Here is a 22,438-nt window from a genome sequence, read left to right on the forward strand (position 1 = left end):
GAGACCGAGAAGTTAGTAGAAGAACAGTCGACGTGTCAGTGAGCAGCAGAAGGAAAAAAAGGGTGAAGAAGTAAGTGGTGGAAGAGCTGGAGAACAGCACGTGCTGCCGACACAGCAGGGGAAACAAAGAGGTATTAGATGTTAGCTGTCAACACACATCGAGTTAGGAGTTCAGCAAATACTTCTTGAGCATTAGTCGGTTCAGACTTGGTTCTTATTACTCTGGGGAAAAAAGCAAGCTGGGCTCAGAGGCGAGGTTGTATATCAAATGCTAATATACACTCACTTACCTTGTGACTCTTTATTCTCAGTTCACACGACCAAACAAACAAAAAATAAAGCCTCTTGTTCGGGTAAACGACTCTCTCTCTCCCACACACACTGATATACTAAGAATAACAGAACATTGCGAGTACATACAGTTACTGTAATCATTACAGAAATGTATTCTGTTAATCGTGCAAGTCGACTCAAACTAAATAGCCTTATAATGGCTAAATATAAAATGATATACATGGTCTGTTCCTCCATCAAGATGATGTTTTTACACTGACGTTGGTTCATTATGTTCTTTGCTTGTAAACATAATTAAAAAAATTATGTCTAATGAGCTCCTTGGTGGTGGTATGCGCCGCCACAATGCTATCCAAGCTATTTAGACTTAGATTGTATCATCTTGTTCTTTCACTTTACTTCTCTTTGTTCTTGTTCTTATTTTATTTTTATGAATAATTGCTGTATTGCTGTGTCTAATTGGAAAAAAAACTATTTCATCAATAAAGTTCTACCTAACCTAAGCTGTATTCTATTATATATAAATAATTGGCAAAGATGAGCAAAGGTGGACAGTTAATAGCTCTGCGAATATTTCTTAAAGGGAGCCTATTTGCATGGGAATTAAAAAAGTTCAGCTGTTTTTCAAGCTGAACTTTTTATTCTCTTATTATCATCTAGAGAGTAAACATTCCCTAAATAGAAACACTCTCCTGACGTCGCTTGTTGACACAGTGATTTGGTGCACAGCTGGGAACGACACAACTTGTACAACCGAGCTCACACAGTAGAAATTGAGCATCTTAGTCATCATTTGGAAGCTTCTATAGGGAAATCAAAGATGTATGGATGACAAAACGAAAAGAAGAATGAAGAAATGTGTAATTACAACACGCTGTGGTCTCACTCATTCACCTCAACATATACACACCTAGTCAAGTTAAACATGGCTCTGACTAGTCTGTCACCATCACTTTTCAATGAAGTTCTACACCAAAACCACACACTAATGAGCTTTTTTTTTTAATAAAATATTAAATTATAGAGTCACTGTCACACAGAATTGTGATGCGAGCACTCGTGTTAAATCCAGACGAGTGGAGTCGTTGACTTGGGGACCACGGGGCTCCATGTGTGTCAACGGATGAGCAAGGACGCGCTTTGTTCGACATTTGAAGGTTCTGAATTATTAAACGAGCGAGAGTCAAAGATGGATGAGAAGCACCTCCGAGTTTCTGTTGTCATCCTGAGACAACATCCTGCCTCAGAGAGGGAGGGATGAATATTTGATGATGGCCCCCGATGATGAGGCTCGTACACGGAGCAGAGATATATAAACCGCGGTAATCATGGGAGATGAGGAGGGAAGGCGGATGCTTGTTTTCATGCAGGAACCAGGTCACGTGACCTCGGCTGTGTTCATGCATCTGGCAGTGCGGTGAGGTCAGTGAGGTCATGCAGTAAACTCCTGTCAGAACACTAGTGATGATGCACAACCGACTACACACTTTGAAAAAGTTTGTTGGCTCTGAATACTTTCACGCCTTAAAGCAGCTCTATAGAATGTTGAATAGTTGGAATCTGGCTCCCTCCACTGTTAGAAGAGTGTAATTGCTGCCACATCTTTGTAAAAACCAGAGAACGCTTCAACAATTCCTCTCTGAACTTCTACCATAACGTAAATGAATGAAACCGCCGTCTCCATCGCCGTACAGCAGTTTTGTGGTCACAAGGTCACAGGTCAGGTGGCTACGTTGTAAAGTGAAGAGGTTTTTTATCCGTTTAAAATGAAATCAATCATCATAGAAAATCTAAAGAAACAACTTGTGTGACCCAGTTTTAAGTTTCAATATTTACAGTCTCAAAAACTAGTTATGACACTTCACGTATATTTTTGTGAATGAAAAACATCAGTGTCTTAGAGAATGAAGATGATCTCAGCACATGTGGCTACAAAATAAAAAAACCCATTGTAGTTCAGCTGATAAATAATTATATATAACACTTAAATATATTTAACGTTAATGGTTAATGTGGTTTTGTTTTGATATATTTGTTGTCACGATTAAATAAAGTTATTTCTCACGATCAGTTGCTTTAAACTCTTGATGTTAAATACGAGGTTTGAAAGTATTCTGAGCCAAACAAAACTTTGACGTAATGTGACTTTTCTTCAGCGCATCATCACTAGTGCAGCTTAAAACAAGCAGATGTTGAAGTTCCTCACGTTCTGTTCTTTCTTTTCTGATACTTTGTGACCATGTCTTGCAAACTGGAGGAAGTGACGGTTGAAGGGTGGACCAGAGAAACAAAACAATGGAAAAGAAAACAAAGATGTTGAAACAATGTTCAAACACAAACGAGATGTGGTGAAAGTGTCGTGCTGACGTCGACCTGCAGCCAGTTCAAAGTTGAACTAATCATCGAACCTTCACAATTATTTTAGGCTTGAGAGCAAATTAAAAGCTTTTAAAATCATTTAAAGCTTTGACTTCATGGAGATTTATTATTCAAACATCAGGTGAAATGATGGTTAAATCAACACATTGATATATTTCTTACTTAATTGAAAGAATAGACATTTAATCATAAATGATAAAAATCAAAAAGTAACTTACTTATTTTAGATGAATTCATTTTGTGCTTTAATATAATATTCTCAATCACGGATCTTGTAAATATTTAACGTTTTTACACATTTAAATGTGGGAGACTTGAGCTAATTTAATTAAAGGTCCAATATCTAATGAATGAAAATACAAGTTATATGTTTAATTAGAAACAATTTCTACACTTTCTTAACACATTCATCGGACATTATTATTCATCTTTACGGCTTTGAATGGCTTTATGATGGTTTATTATCACATTTATCAAGTGATTACAAGCTTTGTAAACTATTATAAGAAGTGATATTTATAATAACAATGTAATTACAATTCAGTGTTTCCACTTAAAGCTCTTAACGTCCACCACTTATTATACTAAATAAAGCTTATAATAGGTTGATCACAAACCATCATCAAGACTTCTTATATGAAGCCTAATAAATACATTAAAATTTCGTCATGTTGTCTGAATGTGTTCATAATGTTTTATACCTTCATAGAACTGTTTCTTCTTTCAAAACCATAAGAAGATCCATCAGGAACTTGTGTTGTACCTGTTGATCAGATCCTCGTTGTCGTCGCTCTCCATCTCATCCTCGATGGCCGCCTGCAGGTCTCCGATCCTCTTGAATGCCAGCTTGAGGTCGGCCTGCAGACTTTGGTTGGCAGCTTCTAAACTCTCGATGTCCATTTCCTGGCAGAGAAGAGAGAAAAGTGTCACACAAAGATGACACAGTAAAACGTCCCGGCGTGCGACGGTTCCTCCTACCAGATCGTGCTTCTTACGACTGGCCTCGGCCTCCTTCTTGGCCAACTCTCCCGTCTCCTCCTTCATGTCGCGGATCTGCCTCTGCAAGCGTTTGTTCTGCTCCTTCTCTCGGTTCTCACTGCTGCAGCGCTGGTCTCTTTCTTCGGTCAGTTTTTCTAGATTCTCCTTCAGCCGAGCCACCACACACTAACATAATAGAGAAAATCTTATGTCACAAAAAGTTACAAAAAACTTGAAATTTGTCATCGAAAATGTCTCATTCTTACTTAACAGCATCCAAATAACAATGTTTGCAATTTGCAGTCAAGTAAGGGATCTAAACATTTAAGATTGAAGGTAGAACCTTGTAGTTTCTGCTCCTTTTAAAAACAGTGTAGACAAAATTATCATTCAAAAAGCTCAGTTATAAAAGCAGCTGTAACATTTTTTTTTTTACTAGATAAAAAGTCTCTAAAATTATACTTTTGTCTTTTATTGCCCATAAAAAAATCATTAGCGGATGTCAATGCCTGTTAGTTTATTGAGAAGATCCACAGCAACAGTTGTGAATCATGAAGCACTTAATTTGTTAAAAAATGTGTATTTCTATTTAAAAAAGGTTTCCATCATATAAGGAAATGTGTTTGAGTTTAATAAAAATCATTCTCTGACAACAATGTATCCCTCACCTCTAGACGTTTGACTTGCGTTCTCTCAAACTCCAGTTTAGAATCCAGTTCGCGGATCTTTGCTTCCTGTCGGCTGACCAGAGATTTTTCCACCATCGACTGCTCCTGGAAGTCCAGCTGACTTTGGAGGGATTGCATCTATAGAGAAAGACATTATGTTATCGCACTAAACAGATTTATTTGACGTGTTAAGAGTGAGAAAACACTCTCCTTCAGTGAAACAAAGATCATCCAACAAACACTTTGGACTCAATATTAAATAAAACATGTGTCACTGAAGCAATATCAATAAAAAAATCGTCTACATTTCATATATCTTTGAAGTTGAGGTTCTGCAGTTGTTAAATTCAGATTAAATGGGAGACATTTTAAGTATTTAAATAGCAGAAATGACCTGATTATAAAAACAAATGTGGAAAAAAATACAACCAAAAATAGAAGAGAGTATGTTCAGTTGAATTATAGATCTTAGAATTGCCGTTAGGAGCTTTTTGTTAAGCAGTTTGATCGTCCATAATACAATAGGATCAGATGGACAAACTTACTTTTTCCACACATACAGTAAATAAATTTGATTCTCTCTAAAAAAATGTAGTATATATATTCTAAATTAAGCTTAATATACTTATTTTGTCCAATACTGACATTATTTACTATACACTATATTAACTATACAATCAAACTTTTTTGTCGTCATTCTATCCTGGTTGTGCATGTGTATTGTGGTGTTTTGATACCAATAATAACATAAAATATACAAATGAAATAAAAACATTTGATGAATTAAATTTAAAAAAAATGAAAAAAACTAAATAAATATGTAATATGTTAAATAATTGACTCGTACATTAAGAGGCCATATCAAAATAATTAAATAACATTCAAATTAATACTGTTAGAAGTTAAAGATCATCTACCTTTTCTTGCACTTCTTGCTTCTCCTTGAGGGCGTCCTCCAGCTGCGCCTGAAGGTCGTTGATCTGAGCAAAGTTTTGGGCCGACTGGAAACGAAAAGAGAAGCGGAGACAGTCAGATTAAGGAGCGGCAAATGTCAAAAAATTGCTCAAATTTGCAATAATAGCTCAGCTGTTTAGTGTTTATAAAAATCCATTAGATTAAAAGGGTTGGAAAACCCGAAAGTGAACCCAGGAGGCTCGGTGACATCCCACTGACACGTTCAACTAATAAATGTGCTGAAATGTTGTGTTGCTCGAGAGCTGAGTGCTTTTCGGCTCAGAAGATGAAGCACTCGGCTCCTCAGAGGACGGCCAATGATTTATCAGCTTCAATTTAGAATCATTTACGGCCGAGGCAGATCAAACATCTGCACGTCAGTGTGAGAAAACAACTCTGCTGGGATCTGTTTTTCCTTTCGCCACGATAGTCTTACTTTAACTGTAAAGTGTCTTGAGATAACTTTGTTATGATAAGACACTTTAAATGAAATTGAATTGAATTGAACTCATTTGAACTCACAGAAACAAATGTAAATATAAATACACACACACCTGAGCCACGGCAGCCTTGTGCTTCTTCATCAGCTCGTTCAGATCCTCCTGATCTTCCTCCATTCTGGATTGCAGGTCGTTTTTCTCCCGCTGTAGACGACTCAGCTGTTCCTCCAGCTGAATGAACAAAACGCAAAATCAGACAAAGTATACTTGTGTTTTAAATACGAAATTGTTTTATTATGTGTTTTACTTTAAGTCTAAGGCTTGTTTAATAGAGAATAAGACTCAGTCTAGCTTTTGTTTTTGTCATAAAATGTGAGTGAGAAGGAAAGATTTTTATCCTCCTTTACATTAAGTTCTTTCAGATGAAGACACTCCTGCCAGAAGCCTCATGTCAACCTCTGTCACCAAGCAGCTGTTGTTTTTAGTTTTGAGGATTTATTTTCATCATTATAAGCAGAAAATTGCAACAAAAAAAATCCAGTCCGCTAATTATTCTTATGTGGCCCATTGGAGAGTTTTCTAAAAATAAATAAGTTTAATTTTTTATCTTAATACCTATAAAGATGTCAGTGTTAAAGATATGAAAAAGGGGTTATGGGTGACAATGATAATACAGAGAATTACATTAAGAGTAAAATGTTGAAGGAAATACATTTGATGATAGGGTTTGATGAAAGATAACAAAAACAGAGATAATTAAGAAAATAATCAGATTCATACTTCCTTTTACCAGTTGGGTAAATAATCTTGTTTGGCCTGATTTGTTATTTTGTTTTAGATTCAGTTAAACATGTTGTATCTAAAGGAATCATCAGTGTGGACATGAATCAGATCCATCTTTATCAAACACTTTTATTTGAAAAGACTAAGAAACCCTCTGAGAAGACGCAGATCCATGTGATCAAGTGTTGGATTTATTAGATTGAGTTGATAAAGACTGTAGAGATTCTGACTCACCGCCTGCTTTGTTTTGGAAATGTCCTCAATCTGAACATGCATGTCTTCGATCTCCACCTCCATCGACTTCCGGGCTTTCACTGCAGCAGCGGACGTGAACTCAGACTCTTCCAGCTGGACGGAACAACAGTTGTTATAGACGTTAATAGTGTTTGTTGACACACACATTCACAAGAGAACCTTGATTGACAGATTGTAGACTTGTACCTGGTTCTTCAACTGGGCGATCTCTCTCTTGCTGGGTGCGTTATTTTTGATGTGGTCTAACATGATCTGGGCGTCGGCCAGCAAAGCCTTGGTTCTTTTCAGGTCCTTCCTCAAACGCTTCTCGGTCTCGATGTCACTGCCCCTCACCTACAGCAGGGATGAGTTCAAGTCAGTGTCTTATAAAGTCGACCACATCTGTCAAATATTTTTACAGAATAATCTTAATTATTATTATTAACTTTTTCTCCATAAATCTAATACTTACTTTCTCAAATACAGGAGCACTAGATGTGCTTAAAAAAAAGGTCTAATTACCTGGTCATGTGCCGACAGAAGTTTGGACTCCAGTTCTCTCTTCTCCTTCAGAACCTTCTGCTTCTCATCATACTCTTCTTCCAGTTGGACCTCCATTTGCTTCAGCTACAAACATACACAACCACCACATTATGATCCTCTTTAAGATGGTTTGCACAAAAATAATAAACTTTTTGGATTTAAAAGAAATACATAATAATTACCGAATCGAGGTTGCAAAACAACATTTAAAAAAACCTATTTTTGTTACTTTAACGGAATAAAGTAATAATAATAATAATAATAATAAAAACAATTAAATACTGTCTGTCTAGTCTGATGTGTCCGTTTCAGACTGATGATTTATTTAAAAAAGTGGAAAAACAGCACTTAAGTGGAGCCACCGATTACCACATCCACCTTAATTATGGTGTCAACAAAACAGGGAACTCCCATGATGCCTTTCTTTTTACACACTGCTCCATTTAGTGATGGCTGATTGGTCGCTACAATACTGTATTTAAATCCCATCTCTGTGGCCCAGTTAAAAGTAATCAAGTTGTGATTGGTTGACTGGGCAGCAAAGCATTATGGGAGCTGTTCAGGTTACTGAGAGAATTGTTGAGAGCAATGGTACTTGTTGAGTTTGCAAGTTAAATAAATGTTGTTGGTATAAATCTTGGCCACGTCCACCAGTCTTAGTCATCGTCTTAGTAATAAATGTAAATAAATAAATAAAAAAGTATTTGGTTGGTTAAGAAAATAAAATTGCCATTAAAGTGAAGTGAAAACAACTTCCTCATTAGTAAAGCAGTCATTGCAATTGCGTCACTCTTCATCTTAGTAGTCATTTTTTCACTTTCACATCAATTTTACGTGTTAAGTTCATTACCTTGTGTCGATTATGACCTAAAGTACAAAGTGCCAACATACAAACACCAGCAACGACCATTTATACTGAACTTAAACAGCTACTGAATGCAACCACACATGATTTAAGCAACACGGTTACCTTTTTACTGCATGACTGCCTGATCTCCTCCACCTCGTCGTCCTTGCTCTCGATATCCTTGGAGTGGGTGTGACGCAGGCGCTCCATCTCCATTTCCAGACGCAGTTTGGCCTGTCCAACAGCACGAGGTGACAATAATCGTTACAAGGATCCTGCATGTCTTGATAACCTTTTGCTCCATAAGAATAAAACTCTTCAAAACTAAAAATGTAAAATCTTCTATAGGCTGAGGTTGGAAACGTCCAATCACAAGTCAAATACCAAAAAGGATTTAGAAAGTGTTTGCCTCTTAAAATGTATGATTTTTTTGCAAACAGTTTTTGAAGGTTTATCTGCACCTGCTCCAAGATCTGGATGGTGCCGGCCTGCTCGTCCAGCTCTTCCTCCTGGTCCTTCACTTTGGCCTCAAGATCCCGGATCTGCTTTTTCACCTTCAAAAGCAGAATCACTCAAACTCAGTGCAAGTCCAAGACTTATCTGGACAGAAAGACAAGTGACAGATAAGAAGGTATTCCAACCTTGGCCAGCGATGCTTCATCCTTGGACTCCTGAGAGTTGAGGTCCATCAGCTCGGCCTCCAGCTGATCCAGCTTCAAGTTCACAGCACACACCTCCAGATCCTTGTCCTGCGACAGCAGAGAGAGAAGTGAAGCGTCGATCAGCGACACGCTCAAATACAGGAAGCTAGAGTCAGTGTTGACTTGCCAGGAAGTTGAATTTATGTTGCATCATCCAACTTTCTATGGACCATTTGAAAATGAATGATTTTTATTTCTAAATTTAAAGAATATTTAACGTGGCTGTGGGTTGAAAACTGATCACTTCTAGTTCCAAATTTATGACAATGATCGTTATGACAACAAATGTTTGTTCCTGTTTTTGCTTCCTGAGAAGCTTGAGTCACAGTACACGTTGTCAAACATTTGACCTGCAGGTCAAACATAGGAGCTTGAAAAGTCGGTCAAACGGACAATTACGTTTATTTAAAATACGATGCAACATGTTTCTTGTCTTCTTGAACTCTCTGAAACTTGATGTGATGCTTCTACACCCATTTTTCAGCTGACTCTATGTAGTAATACTAGTCATAAAAGTATTTATTAAAATCTCATCTCACAAGTTTCCATCGTCATTGACATAAATACACATTAAACACAGAGTACAGCCGACTCTCAGTTTCATGATCAGATTAGATTTATGAATGGAATCCTCACCTCCAGCTGTTGTTTGAGGCTGAAGGCTTCACTTGACAGCATGTCTTTCTCTCTGCACAGCTTCTCCTTGAGGCTGCGCTCCCTCTGCACTTCCTCTTGAGCAGAGCTGAGCTCGCTGTCAAACCTGAGCAAACACACACCAAACATGTTTAAACATTTACATTTTGTCATAAACAATGAAAATCTGTGTCATGTAGGTTAAATCACAAAGAAGAAAAGCACTCAAGGGTCTTTATCACTACTTTTTAAAAAGTGTACCATGAAAATATTGGTTTTACTGCTTATTAAAATGATTAAAATGGTGGGAAAAAGTATCAAACTACAATTCTATTAAGTGTATGTGTGATATTTACTTTCTCTGTTTCTTCTCCAGGTCATGATTGCGGCTCTGCTGTCCTTCCAGGTGAAGTTTGGTGTCCTGCAGTTCCGATGTCAGCCTCTGTGCCTTTTTCTTCAGCTGCTGGACGTTCCGCTGTGACTCCTCGTTGTCAGCCTCCAAGTCGCTGATCTACATATAAACATCAAATATTAATAAAAACGTTTCCGACGGGAAGATGCTTTTAAATACGATTTACACAAAAACACACATCGGGAGATAATATGAACCAATTATGGAAGTTTATTTTTGCTTTGATAATGAAAAGATTCATGTCATAGTAAATATTATCATTCATTCATCCACCATATTAGTCTGACTCCTCTTGGTTTCCCTTTGAATATAACAGAGAGAAATTATCTCTTTAGCGCTCTGACTTTGTGCATCTGCAACTTCTCGTTCCTAAAACAGCAACAGGCAAACAACAATCTCAACCATTCACTGATTAGAGAAGCAGATTGTTAACCAAGAACTGATCCGTGGTCAGAACTGTCAAAAAGTTTCAGAGGTATAAAAACTAAAACGATCTTTAGTATTTTTTTTTCAGAGGAAATAAATGACCACAAAACAAGAGTTTATCTTCTTAAAAAGGGGTTTACATGACTACAAAACGTGAAAAAAATGAGTGAATTTGGTTCTTAAAAAAGAGAAATAAAGATAATGTGCTTTGAGAAAGATAAAAAAATAAACTTTTCGTCAAATATAAATCACTCACCCTCCGGTCCAGCTGGCGTTTGTTTTGCTGCTCAAGCTCCAGTTTGTCGTCATACTCCTGCTGCAGTCTTTTCTTGGTAAACTCGATCTCCCTGATGGCTCGCTCATACTTCAGCCTCCACTCTCCTCCTGTCAAATATCAATTTGAATTATTCATCTTGATGGATTCCTCTGGATGAAGCTGCAACACATCAAATCAATTGATTTGTTATCATGACCTTCTCATGACATTACAGGGCAGGAGTTTTAAATGAATCCGAGGGGAGGTTTAACATCAGCAGCACGTCTAACTCGTGAGAACAAGATAATTACAACCCAGCTGTCCTCTTTAACAAACACTGTCAAGGTCGACAGATAATGATTCAACGTGGTTTGATGGCGGCTTCATCGTCTGTGGTTTATTAATCAACACTTTCATCTCAAAAACAGAGCCGTCGCATTTCAACTTGTGCGATGACTTACAAGATGTATTTATTATATTTTCCTGATTGATTGTAAATCTATTTTTGCAATTCATTTATTTAATTATCGTAGTTAATTCAGAATAAACTGGAGTTACAATGTCATGTCACTGTTTGAGAACACAAGTCACAAACTGATCTAAGCTATAAAAAGAGATTCAACCGCCATTATATCATTATTTACAATGATAAATACTTGCATACGTTCTGAAAACATGATAAATATGACCAAAATACTTTCTGCCTTAAAAAAAAATTGAAATGCTGAAAGTTAACATTGTTTTTGTTGAATATTTTGACTATATATAAAACCAATGAAGGAAAAAACAAATGAATGAAACCAACATGCTCGATAATTTCAACAAATCCTTATCTTGGATGAATTGTATCACTAACATCATTGCCTGAATATGGAACAACAACACACAAGTGGATCTGCTACACTGTAGTCAACAAGGACCACAGACAAATCCCTGACCCATCTAAAGAACAACTGGCGACATGTTTTGTCTGAAGAAAGATCAACGCTTATCCTCACTCACATTTCAAGTGAAAACTTGCACGATAATGACATTGAAAACACACATTATTTAGCTTAAAACCAGTGACGGTAACAGTGTAACCACGTGACGGTAACCAGTAACATTATCCGAGACGTTTCAAGATAAATGAATCTTACCCGTGTCGTCATCATCTAACTCGCCGTTGAGTTCCGAAGCTCTGATGAGACGAGCCTCCATCACCTCCATCTCCATCGACTCCATCTGCTTGTTCATGCTGTCAAACTTGGTCTGTCGACGAGGAGGACAGTGTTATGATTGATGTACACAAGCAGACATGAGAATTAAAATTTAATTTAAAAAACATTTTAAAACTATAACAAGTTGGAATTTACTGTTTGCAATTTCAAAGCATCTCTATGATGCAAATATGTCCTGGTCCATAGACAAATTCAAAGTCAACAAAAAACTGGGTCTTCATTTAAACCTCTTTAAGCTTCAGAATTTAATTTCTAACAATATAGTTCTTATTCTTATTATCTAGATGAGGGCTGTGTTTCTGGACCATGCAGCCTCCTAGTGAACAGAAACGTCACCAAATGACTTCATGACTACACCGATGATTTTCCTTCTACTTTGACTTGACTTTATTTTACCTGCAGGTCCTTCATGTCCTTATCCAGACGCAGACGCTCAGAGCTTTCCGACTCCAGCAGCTGAGCTGCAGACTCGCCAGAGTTCCTTTCATCAGCCAGCTCAGAAGACAGTTCTGTGATCTGATGGAAAACAACACATTGCCATTAAAAATGAAAAATAAATAACAGATTATTTGCCATTGTTTTACTATGAAATAAGACTTGCCATAAAACATAGTACGATTCAAACAATTCTTGCACATTAAATCAAATGTAATTCTATTAAATATTATTATGTTATTACATTATTATAAAACGCTTTTCTATTTCTATTCAATTAAAGCCGTTTGATCAGTTTTATATAATATAATTATTTAGTTCATACTCACTCGACTCTCCATACGGTCACTGTTGAGTCTCAGTTCATTTCTTTCTTTCTCCACTCTTTCAAGCTTCTGCTTCAGCTGCAAAATCTCTTCCTATTCAGAGAAGAAGAAAAAAAGGAGACATGTCAGTATAAATACCCGTTCACTGCGAGAGAGTTTGTGTGTTTAAACGTACGTCTTTCCCACGGATCTGCTCCTCAGTGAGCTGAACTTCTATCAGAGGTCTCACGGTGGTGAAGAGCTTCCACCAAGGCCAGCCTTTCACTCCACGATTCTTCTTTATGTTCTTTTGAATGCAACGGATGGCAAGTTCCTGAATCTGTTGAGAACGTTTGGATTTTAATGTAATGATGCTGTTGTAATACTTCAATACAATGTGATGCAAAGGTACAAGCTTGAGCCTGTACTTACAGCACATGATTCAACAAAGCTTAGATTACGTTTTAGAAAAGTTGCCATAGATGATCACAAAGTGTTCTCAAGATGGCTGTGGGGTTTTCTAAATGCAGAATGTGTGAGCAAGAATGAAAAAATATTCGTAGGTCGGCTTGATTTTGGACTCATTCTTACAATTAGAAGAAAGATGCTGCAGGTCGGACGCTTACGGGTAGCTACGGCCCAATCTTTTCTTGTTTCGTTTTTTTCATTTAGACACATATATTGTGACACTGAGGCACTTCAATATAAAAACATTACTCTAAAAAATACATTTTCTCAAGTTTACACTTTGTGGTTGATCCAAAATGTCCAGTTAAGATCATTTACCGACTAATGTCAGAACACAGAGAATATACTTGTACACATATACAACAAACTACTCGCAAATATGTATAAAGTAATTGGAAAAATATACATGAATTTTGAGAGTTAAATACCGCACAAATAAAAAACGATTTATCGTAGCAAAAGTGTCAAACCCTGCAGCAGCCTTACCTTCCGCTTTTTGAAAGCCTGTCTGGCCAAATTCCCCCGGCAAGCAGCCTGGAAAAGAATGATGTTTCTTCGCGTCTGGACGTCCCGCTGCTCCTCCAGCCTAGACAAAGTCCCTGCTCTGAAGAACACCTGAAATAAACACCAAAGTCAAACTTTAGACATGTTTATTGGTTTGTAGATGGATTCAGATGGAAACAATCTTAGATCTATTTCTGCTCGTTTCTGCTCTTTAAAAAAATGTAACCACAGAAGTTAACGATATGTTAAGTGCAGCATGCATTAACATATATTTTACATTTATTTCTTAACATTCACTAAATGTTTTCATTCATTAAACAACTATTTTTTTATTACATGTTAATACACAAATTTAAGGTTTTATGAAGAGAATTAGAACGTGCAAATACTTTAAAGGTGAAAAATGGTTTGACACACTGTAGCAAGAAGGAAATTATCTTGGTTTAACAACAAAAAAAATGCACTTACAGACAGTGATTTATTGTTTATTTATTGAATCTTTACTCACCCGACTCAGACCCAAGTGATAGGTGCTCTTCTCCAACTCCAGGGACTGCAGCAGCTCGTCCACTGCCTGAAGGAGAAGGAATTAAAAATGTCAAAAGCTTAACATATATCAAATATATTTAAAAACAAATCATTCTCTTTTTTTACCTGGCCTCAGAAACTAACTCAATTTCTAGTGATCGTAAAGACACACAATTCCATACTAATCCTTAAAATGCATACCACAGCCAAACTCTAAATTCAATTCATCTTGACATTATGACCTTCTTTATTGACCTACTTTTTTTGCTTTTATAAAATTACATTTTTAATTTGGCTGAAAAAAAAAAATTGGTAATTTGATTTGCAATATCGATAAAGGATAACGTGTATCTGCTCAGTTCAATCCCTGGATTCGTAGACTGTCTCTTGGGACTTTGAGTGTCAGCTCTCTTGCCAGACATGAGGAAAATAGCAAATAAAAAACCTGAACTAATCAGAGTACTACATTCCTGCAAATATCTTCGTAAATATTTTTTACCTGACAACGACTGCATCAATGGTTTACTTCCTCCTGTTTTTTCACTTTGTGACATTTCAATTTGGTCCATTGAAACAGACTTTTACCTCAAGTTTAAAAACATGCTTTAGAGTATTTTTAATTTAAAAAGAGGCTTTGGTTGATGAATTTAATAAGTTTTATGTTATGTTGATGACACTGCGATACTCACATAAGAGAGTATCTTTGAGAGCTTTCACTGATCAGTAGCCACAAACAATTGGGGGTTGAAAAAAACTCACCCTCTTTTCATCTGCGACAATATAGGGGCGACCATGCTTCTTGGTCAGATGAGGTACAAGAACATCAAAGCGCCGACGGAACTCTGAGAACACCATGTGTTCCGGGTATCCTGCAGTAGAAGATAAAAACGAGTCAGCTAAGATTTCAATAGAAAACTATAGGATATGTTTGACAAACTTCTGGGAGAGAGAGAAAATTAATGTAAATAAAAAGTTAAACTAAGGTTTTCCATTATACATCACCTTGTCTGTAGATTCGTAATGCATCCAAAAGTTTGGAGCCTCGCAGCTGAGCTCTCAGGAGACCCACATCCAGAGTCATGAGGCCCGAGTCGGAGGTCTCGCCGTGGCTGACCCTGGGATCTGATGCGACACCTACTGGTTCCGCTTTGGGCAGCAGACAATGGATGAAGTGGACTTTGGAGCGGTGCACCATGTCGATCAAAGCGTCCTTCAATCAGAAAAGCAGAGGATTTGAAAGTTTTAATAAATAGTTTTAAGTTAAAAACATATCTGAGAGAAGAGAACAGAAAGTCGTTCATTCTTTTTTTTTTTTTTCTCCAAAAAGGAGTATTAAATTGATTTCCTGTTAAAAAGGTACAGTAAGTGAATTACTTATTACTTTTGATTTCAATTGTATATTTAGAAGCTAAAAATTCATATTGCCATGTTTGAGAAATATTTCAATATACAGTATATAGTCCTCTCTGTGTGAATTTACAGTTGTTTTTTTTATGATATGTGAATTAAAACTAGTGGAAATAACATAGAAATAACAGTTCAAATATGCTTTACATTGAAATTATATTCAATTTTTCCCACTGTCATGATTGCAACAACTATAGACAAAATGTAAATTTAAAAAAATATTTTCTAAAATGACAGCTTAAATTTCATGACTCTCCCTCGAGCTATTATTTTAACAATGATATTCAATATGTAACTTTGTCTGGACGATCTGCATGGAAACTCGTCGTATTATCACGACTAAACTGCTTTAACTCAGTGGATCGGAGACAGTACTGAGAGACTTTTTAGTTTGACCAGAAGATAAAACCACAAACGGACAGAACAAGAAGGGTTCAGGTTTTACTCACCACTTGTAGTTTAACTTGAATGCACAGACTCTTCTTCTTGACTGCAGCCACTCCTGTGGTGAAGGTCTTCCTCATGCTGGTGGCTCTCCGCAGGGCCAGCTGAGAGCTTCCCTCCAGACCCGCGATGGATCCCGACAGGACTGTGGCTCCACTTGCACGGCCCATGAACAGCCCGCTGATGCTCTTCCTGTAAGGTTGAACCAATACATTATTGAGATCACCCTGAAAGCTGCTGATGTCTAAATCATTTTGGTAAGTAAATCCTTGTACAGCGTTACCCTTGATGATAAAACACAAAGAATGACTAGTAAATAGCTACATTAGGGGTGTGTATTGATAATAAGAGGATACGATACGAAAAGTATACAATAAAATACATTTTTGTATATGTACAACATGTATTGTGATACTGTAGGAACGAGAATATATGTGTAGTATTGATGAGTACTTGTGTTGCAGAATTTACAGACCATATGACTCTCGACGAAGTCGTAACTGCTTTCATTTGTTTTTAAACCAAAATATGTCCAAACATTAGCTTTAAAAGCTGCTGGAGTCGACTGTATCCTCTCATCCTCAGTCATCCCCAGGATCTCACAGGATTGCAATCTTTTTTTAACTAATGAGGATGCAATGACAGCTGCCATCTAGTGGCTAGAAGTTTAATTGACGGTGTGAATATTTGATTGTTAATTGTAAATAAAATAAAAAAAATCGAATAATTGGACTTTAAACACACTTTATTGAACTATAAAAAATGTTTGAAAGCCAAAAAATGAATGAACTAATTAAATATTAAATATATATATATATATATATATATATATATGAATATTGATACTGTAAAAAAGTAAGTAAGTAAGTCATAGTTATTTTTAAAGCGCCTTTCTAGACCAGGGTCACAAAGCGCTTTAACAATCAAAAACAATACACAGTTAAAATATATACTTAAAAGATCAAGACACATTAAACAAACACAGGAGTCCCAGAAAGTCAGGGGAAAGCCTGATACATAGTGAAATGAGCAACATATCAGCATAAATAGTTGTTAAAACAACTTTTACATACACTCAATAGCAGGAGCCGACAGTATCATGAAAATACTATGTTAAATAATTCAAGATGATTGACGTGCGTTCACTGGTGGCTCTTACTTTTGGGAATCCTGCAGCAACGTAGCAGCATTCTGGGCAGCAGGGTTGTGTTTGGCATGGCTGAGCCAGCCCTGAGTGTTGTACTCCACCCAGTCTGTGCCGTGACTGTGGCCCAGTAGGAAAAGGTGGGACTTGTTCCCTCTCAACAGCAGACTCGATCCTGTCACAAACAAATAGTTTCAATTCCTGTTCTAGTGCAGGAGGATCAGACCACGCGGACCCTGACCTCTGTTCTCCCCCTGGGAAGAGCCGTAATAGCCAAAAAGTCTCTCCAGCATTGTTTCTTCTGAGCCTCCGGGAAGGACCGCCTCCTCCTCCATCAGCCACAGAAGACCTCGAGCCTCGTCTGTCCGGGCCAGAGTTCGTACCTGAAACAACAACACAGACTGAACTCCATTGTGTCTAGAATCTATAGGACTGTTGTGTTTAAGATTTCATAGGACGATTCATGTCAGACTGACAAAGGAATGCTGTCTGACAGGACTGGAATATACTGACGGATAGACAAGCAATAAAACGGGTTTTTTTTTTTATAAAAGGTAAAAAAAAGTAACAAGAAATAACATTTTCCAAGCCCCTCGTGTTATCCTAGGGTCAAGGTGACCCAAAGGTCCCGAAAACAAATGTGTTTCTGCGTAAAAAAAATAAAATATATATATATATATATATATATATATATATATACATATACACATAAAAATATATAAATGGATATTTAGTTTTCTTATAGAATATAATAATATTTATCTTTATCTTAAGGTAAATGTTTTATTTTGCTATTATAGTAATATTCTTCACTATAATTTATTATATATATATATAATTCTGGAATATAAGTTTAGGTATGTGGTTGCTCTTACATTCTATATCTTTTTTATGTTTTTCATTAGATTACTTGTTTGTTTTTTTTAGTTATAACCTAATTGCAGCTTGAAATATGCATCACCTGTTGTCTTAACTTATATTTTTAACATTTTATTTACATATCCATTATGCTGTGGATTCACATGTTTCATTTACACATAAAACTATATGCTCTTTGTGAACTATAAAAATTATAATTGGATTTTTTTTTCATACTGAAATTAACAATTTTTTGGCAGCACTACCTTTCGTAAACATCTTGATTATGAATAGATACAACTAAAGCAATTTATATTTATAGAGCGCTTTTTTTAGACCACAGACACAAAGCGCTTAAACAATAAACAATTAATAAAAACTCTACTAAAAAGATCAAGATAACCCATAGAAAAACACAAGTGATTTATAGGAAAAAAAACATTTTGCACAAACATCAATGATGGATGTGATGAGACAGATGAGGACAGAGATCTTACCAGAGCTTGGACGGAGGCTTGATCGATAGCTGCTACTGACTTTGAAGGAGTAGATTCTATGTCATCTAAAGCAAGCTCTATATTTTCCTAAATGTAGGAGGGGATAAGACGGCTGTTAGTAACCTAATCAAACACATGATCGCGCAGACATTGATTGAAGAAAAACTACTGGGTTAATTATTCTGATCAACGAGAGGAAATGATGTAAACATGTTAAAACAGTATTCATTGGTGTGTTGACGAACATATACGAAGCATAGAGAATCAGAAAATGACTTAGAATTAATTTAGAGAAAATCACATTCATCAATTCGACATAAAAAAACAATGAAGTAAATTGTTATTTTCTTCTTTCTTAATAAGACGTATTATCTGGGACACTATATATCTATATCTATATATATTTAAGTGTGTGTTCGTCCTCTAGTCCTGCAGCACCTCCTTGTATCTGTCCAGCTCCCTGACGAAGGTGCGTTCATGGAACAGCGTCTGCAGCCTCTCCTGTGTGTAGTTGTGGCAGAGCTCCTCGAAAGTCGCTCCACGATTCTGCTGAGCGAGGCGAGGGTTCTGAAAGCCGGGTGTATCCACGATGAGCAGGGAACAGTGCGAGTGCTGACTCGACTTGAGAGCTCTGAGGAATGGCCGACATCAAAAAAAAAATCAGTTCACTGAAAATCTTGCTGATCTGAACAAAAAAACATGGTCATTTCTTTCATAATTTATCATGATTACATGACATTAGGAGGATAACTTGGACCAGTTCTGTCACAGCAGCAGTAGATATCTTTTTATTATCATGTAGTAAAGTGAAAGCTGAGGTTACCAACAGTAATATTCCCTCCCTTGAGTAATTCTGATGTCAGCTCAATGAAAGATTTATTCTGGAATATAAATATTTATTAACATCATAAATGTTACATTCAGCACAAAGTTAAGTGGATTTATTAAAGTTGACTCTGCAAATATCTTTTCATTTATTAGTCAGATCTCAAAAGCATAAATATTTCAACACAAAAGTATTACATTTAAATAGCCTTATTTTATAATAGTAGAGGTGTGAGTTAGTTATGAAGTCTTTAAGGATTGTTAGGGTTTTATATCATAGAATTTGAGTCTATAATGTGAATCCTCTTGACTCAACTTTGTTATTTTCCTAAAAAATCTGCCACAAACAGAGAATGAAGAGTTCTAGAATTGTGTAGATCCTCTGTTTATACTATAATTAATTCCGTTGATTGTGTTAATATTATCATTATTTATTGATTTTGCTGATATTAAAATAGCATCACCATCATGATGATGAAGAGGTAAAATCTAATATTGTAATAATCCTAATTTAAAATTTAAACTTGTTGAAAGTTTAACTAGTTCAAGGTTATGGAGGCCAAAAGGGAAAACAACACAAACATCATGAACTGGTTTCGTTAAAATAATTTTAGCATTGCATAGCATAGCATAGCCGTAACATATAAATATATTTATATACAGCCTTATAACAGTTTTTTCTTTGCCAGAAAAATTCTTTATACAACCAGGTGATCTGTTAAGAAATTCAAAACTTGTTGCAGTCCCACCTGTTGATGAGGGAGATGACCAGGGTGAACAGTTCAGAGTAGAGTCCTGAAGCCATGGCCTCCAGACACTCCAGAGCTGTCACTTTAGATCCTGAAGAGAGACGAGAAAAAGTCAGAAACAGGTTTGTTTTCCGACAACGTGCTCTCGTCGTCACGTTCAACCGACCCGATCCATCGTTCTGCGCCTCGTCCGGTCCTCCTCTGAACGACGTCGAGTGCTGAAGCCCTTTGACTTGTTGCTTGAAGATGGCCGAGGACAGCTCCTCGAGGGTACAGCCCAGCAGGTACGCCGCCTTCTGGGCCCACTCGTGACGGGCAAACTGCCTTCGACCCGCTGAATCCAGAATAAAGGAGGTTATAAAGAGAAGGCAACAGAAGGCGGGGGAAGAAATGACAGGTGAAAGTGATTGAGATACTTGCAAGATGAATTATGGGATGCTGAGATCAAGTTAAATATTAAGACGACTTATGTTCAGGATCTTGGTTACTGCATTTAATGTGATTTTAAATTAGTCACGATCGATTACACTTTACAATGGGAGAACATTAACTATTAATAAGATACTTATTTCAATCTGGATTAACATCCAGTTATTATCCATTATTAAGTACTAACTCACACCTTGTTCTTTGTGACTATATTCTACCTTTTAATAGAATAATATTAAGGAGTTCACGTTAAACAACACCTTAATTACTGATATTTAACAGAAAATAAAGAAGTGATTAACATAAACTTTGTTGAAAACTCTTTTTAACCCGTATTAGGTGTAAGTACCATTGCCTTATAAAGGACAAAAAAGACAAAAATAAGTGATTAATAACGTATTAATTATTTATGTATTTATTAAATGTGTTATTGAAAATAAAAATGTTTCATATTCTAAAGTGGCAGCATATTCATATTTAAGTCAAGTATTTTACTGTTATAACAACATTTTTGGAAAAACAACATTTCCTTTTTTTGTTATTAGGATGCTACTAATACTTTTAAAGTTGGGTTTTCTTTCCTGTAAAGACAAAATATTATTAATAGTGAATTGCTTCTTTCAAGTTCAAAAGAAAGCATTTCATTTTCACCAAAGTTTAACTTTAATAATTCTTTATTTACTATTACAAATCAGTATTTAAGGTGTTAATATCCTGCTATTAAAGGTAGAACATAGTCAAAATGAACAAGGTGTGAGTTAATACTTTACAATGGTCAGTGTAAGTGGCTAATTTGAAGTTAATACAGATATAAAAGTTGCTTTTTAATAGTTAATATGTGTTACCCATTATAAAGTGTTGCCAATTATCTATTTCCTTCAACATGTATGAAATGTGAAGACGTTTAATAAATAACTTAATGCTCATATGACGAAAGATCACCAAAAGGTTCGTGTTTACATTTCTTATGAGATCAACAGCTTTGTTGAATCTGTACGACTCTCTATTCTGCTGATGTAGTAAATTACAACTTCATGATGATAAGAAAAGAGAGACTTTGACATCGTTGTTGTCAGAGAGATTTGAAAATCCAGATTTCTCCAGTCCACCAGTACAATCATACTTGCAACCATCTCCCTGGTTTCAAAAGCAGAATGCGTGTGAAGGAAAAAGGTCCAGAAAAGAGTTTGTGCTGATATGACCATCTCCATGTGGACAGATGCGGCTCTTTTGTGCAACTATGAGTAGATATTCAGGGAGGCGTCACTGACAGGAAGATCCAGGATTTAAAAAAATCAGCATTTCGTTGAACTAGTCGACTGAGCTGGATGTGATGGATCCGTCACAATGACCACATGCAGACCATACGTTAAGACGATTAAGTGAGAAACGGTGGAAGAAGAAAAGAAAGAAAAGATAAATGACAGACCTTGAAGAAGCGATTGTGATTTGAGAAAATTAAAACAAAAGAACTGGATGTTGTTTTTTTTAAGTGATTAACATTAAAACCAGATGTTGTTTTCTCATTACCTTCATCTCCGTCTGTGTTTCATAGTGCGCAGCGTGCACACGTGCAAATAAATAACAGGTTGTTAGACACAAAAATGCGCCGCAATTTATCACTTGACTTCCAGCAAAACAGAATCACACCTACAACCTATTTATGAGAAGATTTGTTGTTTAATTATTGCCACTGTTGTCGCACACGATTAACATGTTCACAAAATCATCCATCACTACACAAGAAAGAAGAGAATTTAGAAAAACCTCTTGTGCGCTCAGACTGACATCTAGTGGTCACAGCCTTTGCAAGCGTTCTTTAAAAATTCCCTTGAAAAATTTAAATCACAACGCAGGGTAATAAAATGAATCATTTAAATGATTATCATAAATAATCTGTGACATTTTCTGTGCGGAATGAGCACTCGCGTAACCAGGCCTCTTATTATGAAATGTAAGAAACGAGAACTAACACCGCAAATTGTGCGGCGATAGTGAAACTAGTGTTTAAGAGAGGAAATTGTGGTTGTGTGTGTATGTAAATTCCAATGTTTCTGTAGACAGCCTCAAGTGGACA

The 22,438-nt window shown here is 36.4% G+C and overlaps 1 protein-coding gene across 6 annotated transcripts in view; it reads right to left on the reverse strand.

The window, feature by feature from the left end:
- myo18ab (myosin XVIIIA b) overlaps nt 1-22,438 on the reverse strand; it is a 51,219-nt gene that overhangs the window by 6,694 nt on the left and 22,087 nt on the right. For 3 of the 6 annotated variants that reach the window (XM_087796426.1, XM_087796424.1, XM_087796428.1), the window contains 30 exons: nt 20,099-20,266; nt 19,933-20,023; nt 18,797-18,989; nt 18,359-18,445; nt 17,245-17,386; nt 17,019-17,178; nt 15,865-16,051; nt 15,011-15,218; nt 14,768-14,877; nt 13,989-14,054; nt 13,463-13,591; nt 12,705-12,848; nt 12,533-12,622; nt 12,165-12,284; nt 11,688-11,799; nt 10,549-10,676; nt 9,811-9,965; nt 9,458-9,581; nt 8,762-8,869; nt 8,582-8,674; nt 8,244-8,354; nt 7,253-7,357; nt 6,938-7,084; nt 6,731-6,844; nt 5,828-5,944; nt 5,237-5,320; nt 4,320-4,457; nt 3,652-3,837; nt 3,437-3,576; nt 2,501-2,545 (listed from right to left, as the gene is read on the reverse strand). In XM_087796426.1, the coding sequence (XP_087652552.1) occupies nt 2,501-2,545; nt 3,437-3,576; nt 3,652-3,837; nt 4,320-4,457; nt 5,237-5,320; nt 5,828-5,944; nt 6,731-6,844; nt 6,938-7,084; nt 7,253-7,357; nt 8,244-8,354; nt 8,582-8,674; nt 8,762-8,869; nt 9,458-9,581; nt 9,811-9,965; nt 10,549-10,676; nt 11,688-11,799; nt 12,165-12,284; nt 12,533-12,622; nt 12,705-12,848; nt 13,463-13,591; nt 13,989-14,054; nt 14,768-14,877; nt 15,011-15,218; nt 15,865-16,051; nt 17,019-17,178; nt 17,245-17,386; nt 18,359-18,445; nt 18,797-18,989; nt 19,933-20,023; nt 20,099-20,266 (3,802 nt within the window). The remainder of the gene's footprint in view (nt 1-2,500; nt 2,546-3,436; nt 3,577-3,651; nt 3,838-4,319; nt 4,458-5,236; nt 5,321-5,827; nt 5,945-6,730; nt 6,845-6,937; nt 7,085-7,252; nt 7,358-8,243; nt 8,355-8,581; nt 8,675-8,761; nt 8,870-9,457; nt 9,582-9,810; nt 9,966-10,548; nt 10,677-11,687; nt 11,800-12,164; nt 12,285-12,532; nt 12,623-12,704; nt 12,849-13,462; nt 13,592-13,988; nt 14,055-14,767; nt 14,878-15,010; nt 15,219-15,864; nt 16,052-17,018; nt 17,179-17,244; nt 17,387-18,358; nt 18,446-18,796; nt 18,990-19,932; nt 20,024-20,098; nt 20,267-22,438) is intronic. The other 3 variants (XM_087796429.1, XM_087796427.1, XM_087796425.1) reach the window with 1 other exon arrangement.

This window comes from Callionymus lyra, chromosome 7 (genome assembly GCF_982586985.1).
Source record: "Callionymus lyra chromosome 7, fCalLyr1.hap1.1, whole genome shotgun sequence".
NCBI lineage: Eukaryota > Metazoa > Chordata > Actinopteri > Syngnathiformes > Callionymidae > Callionymus > Callionymus lyra.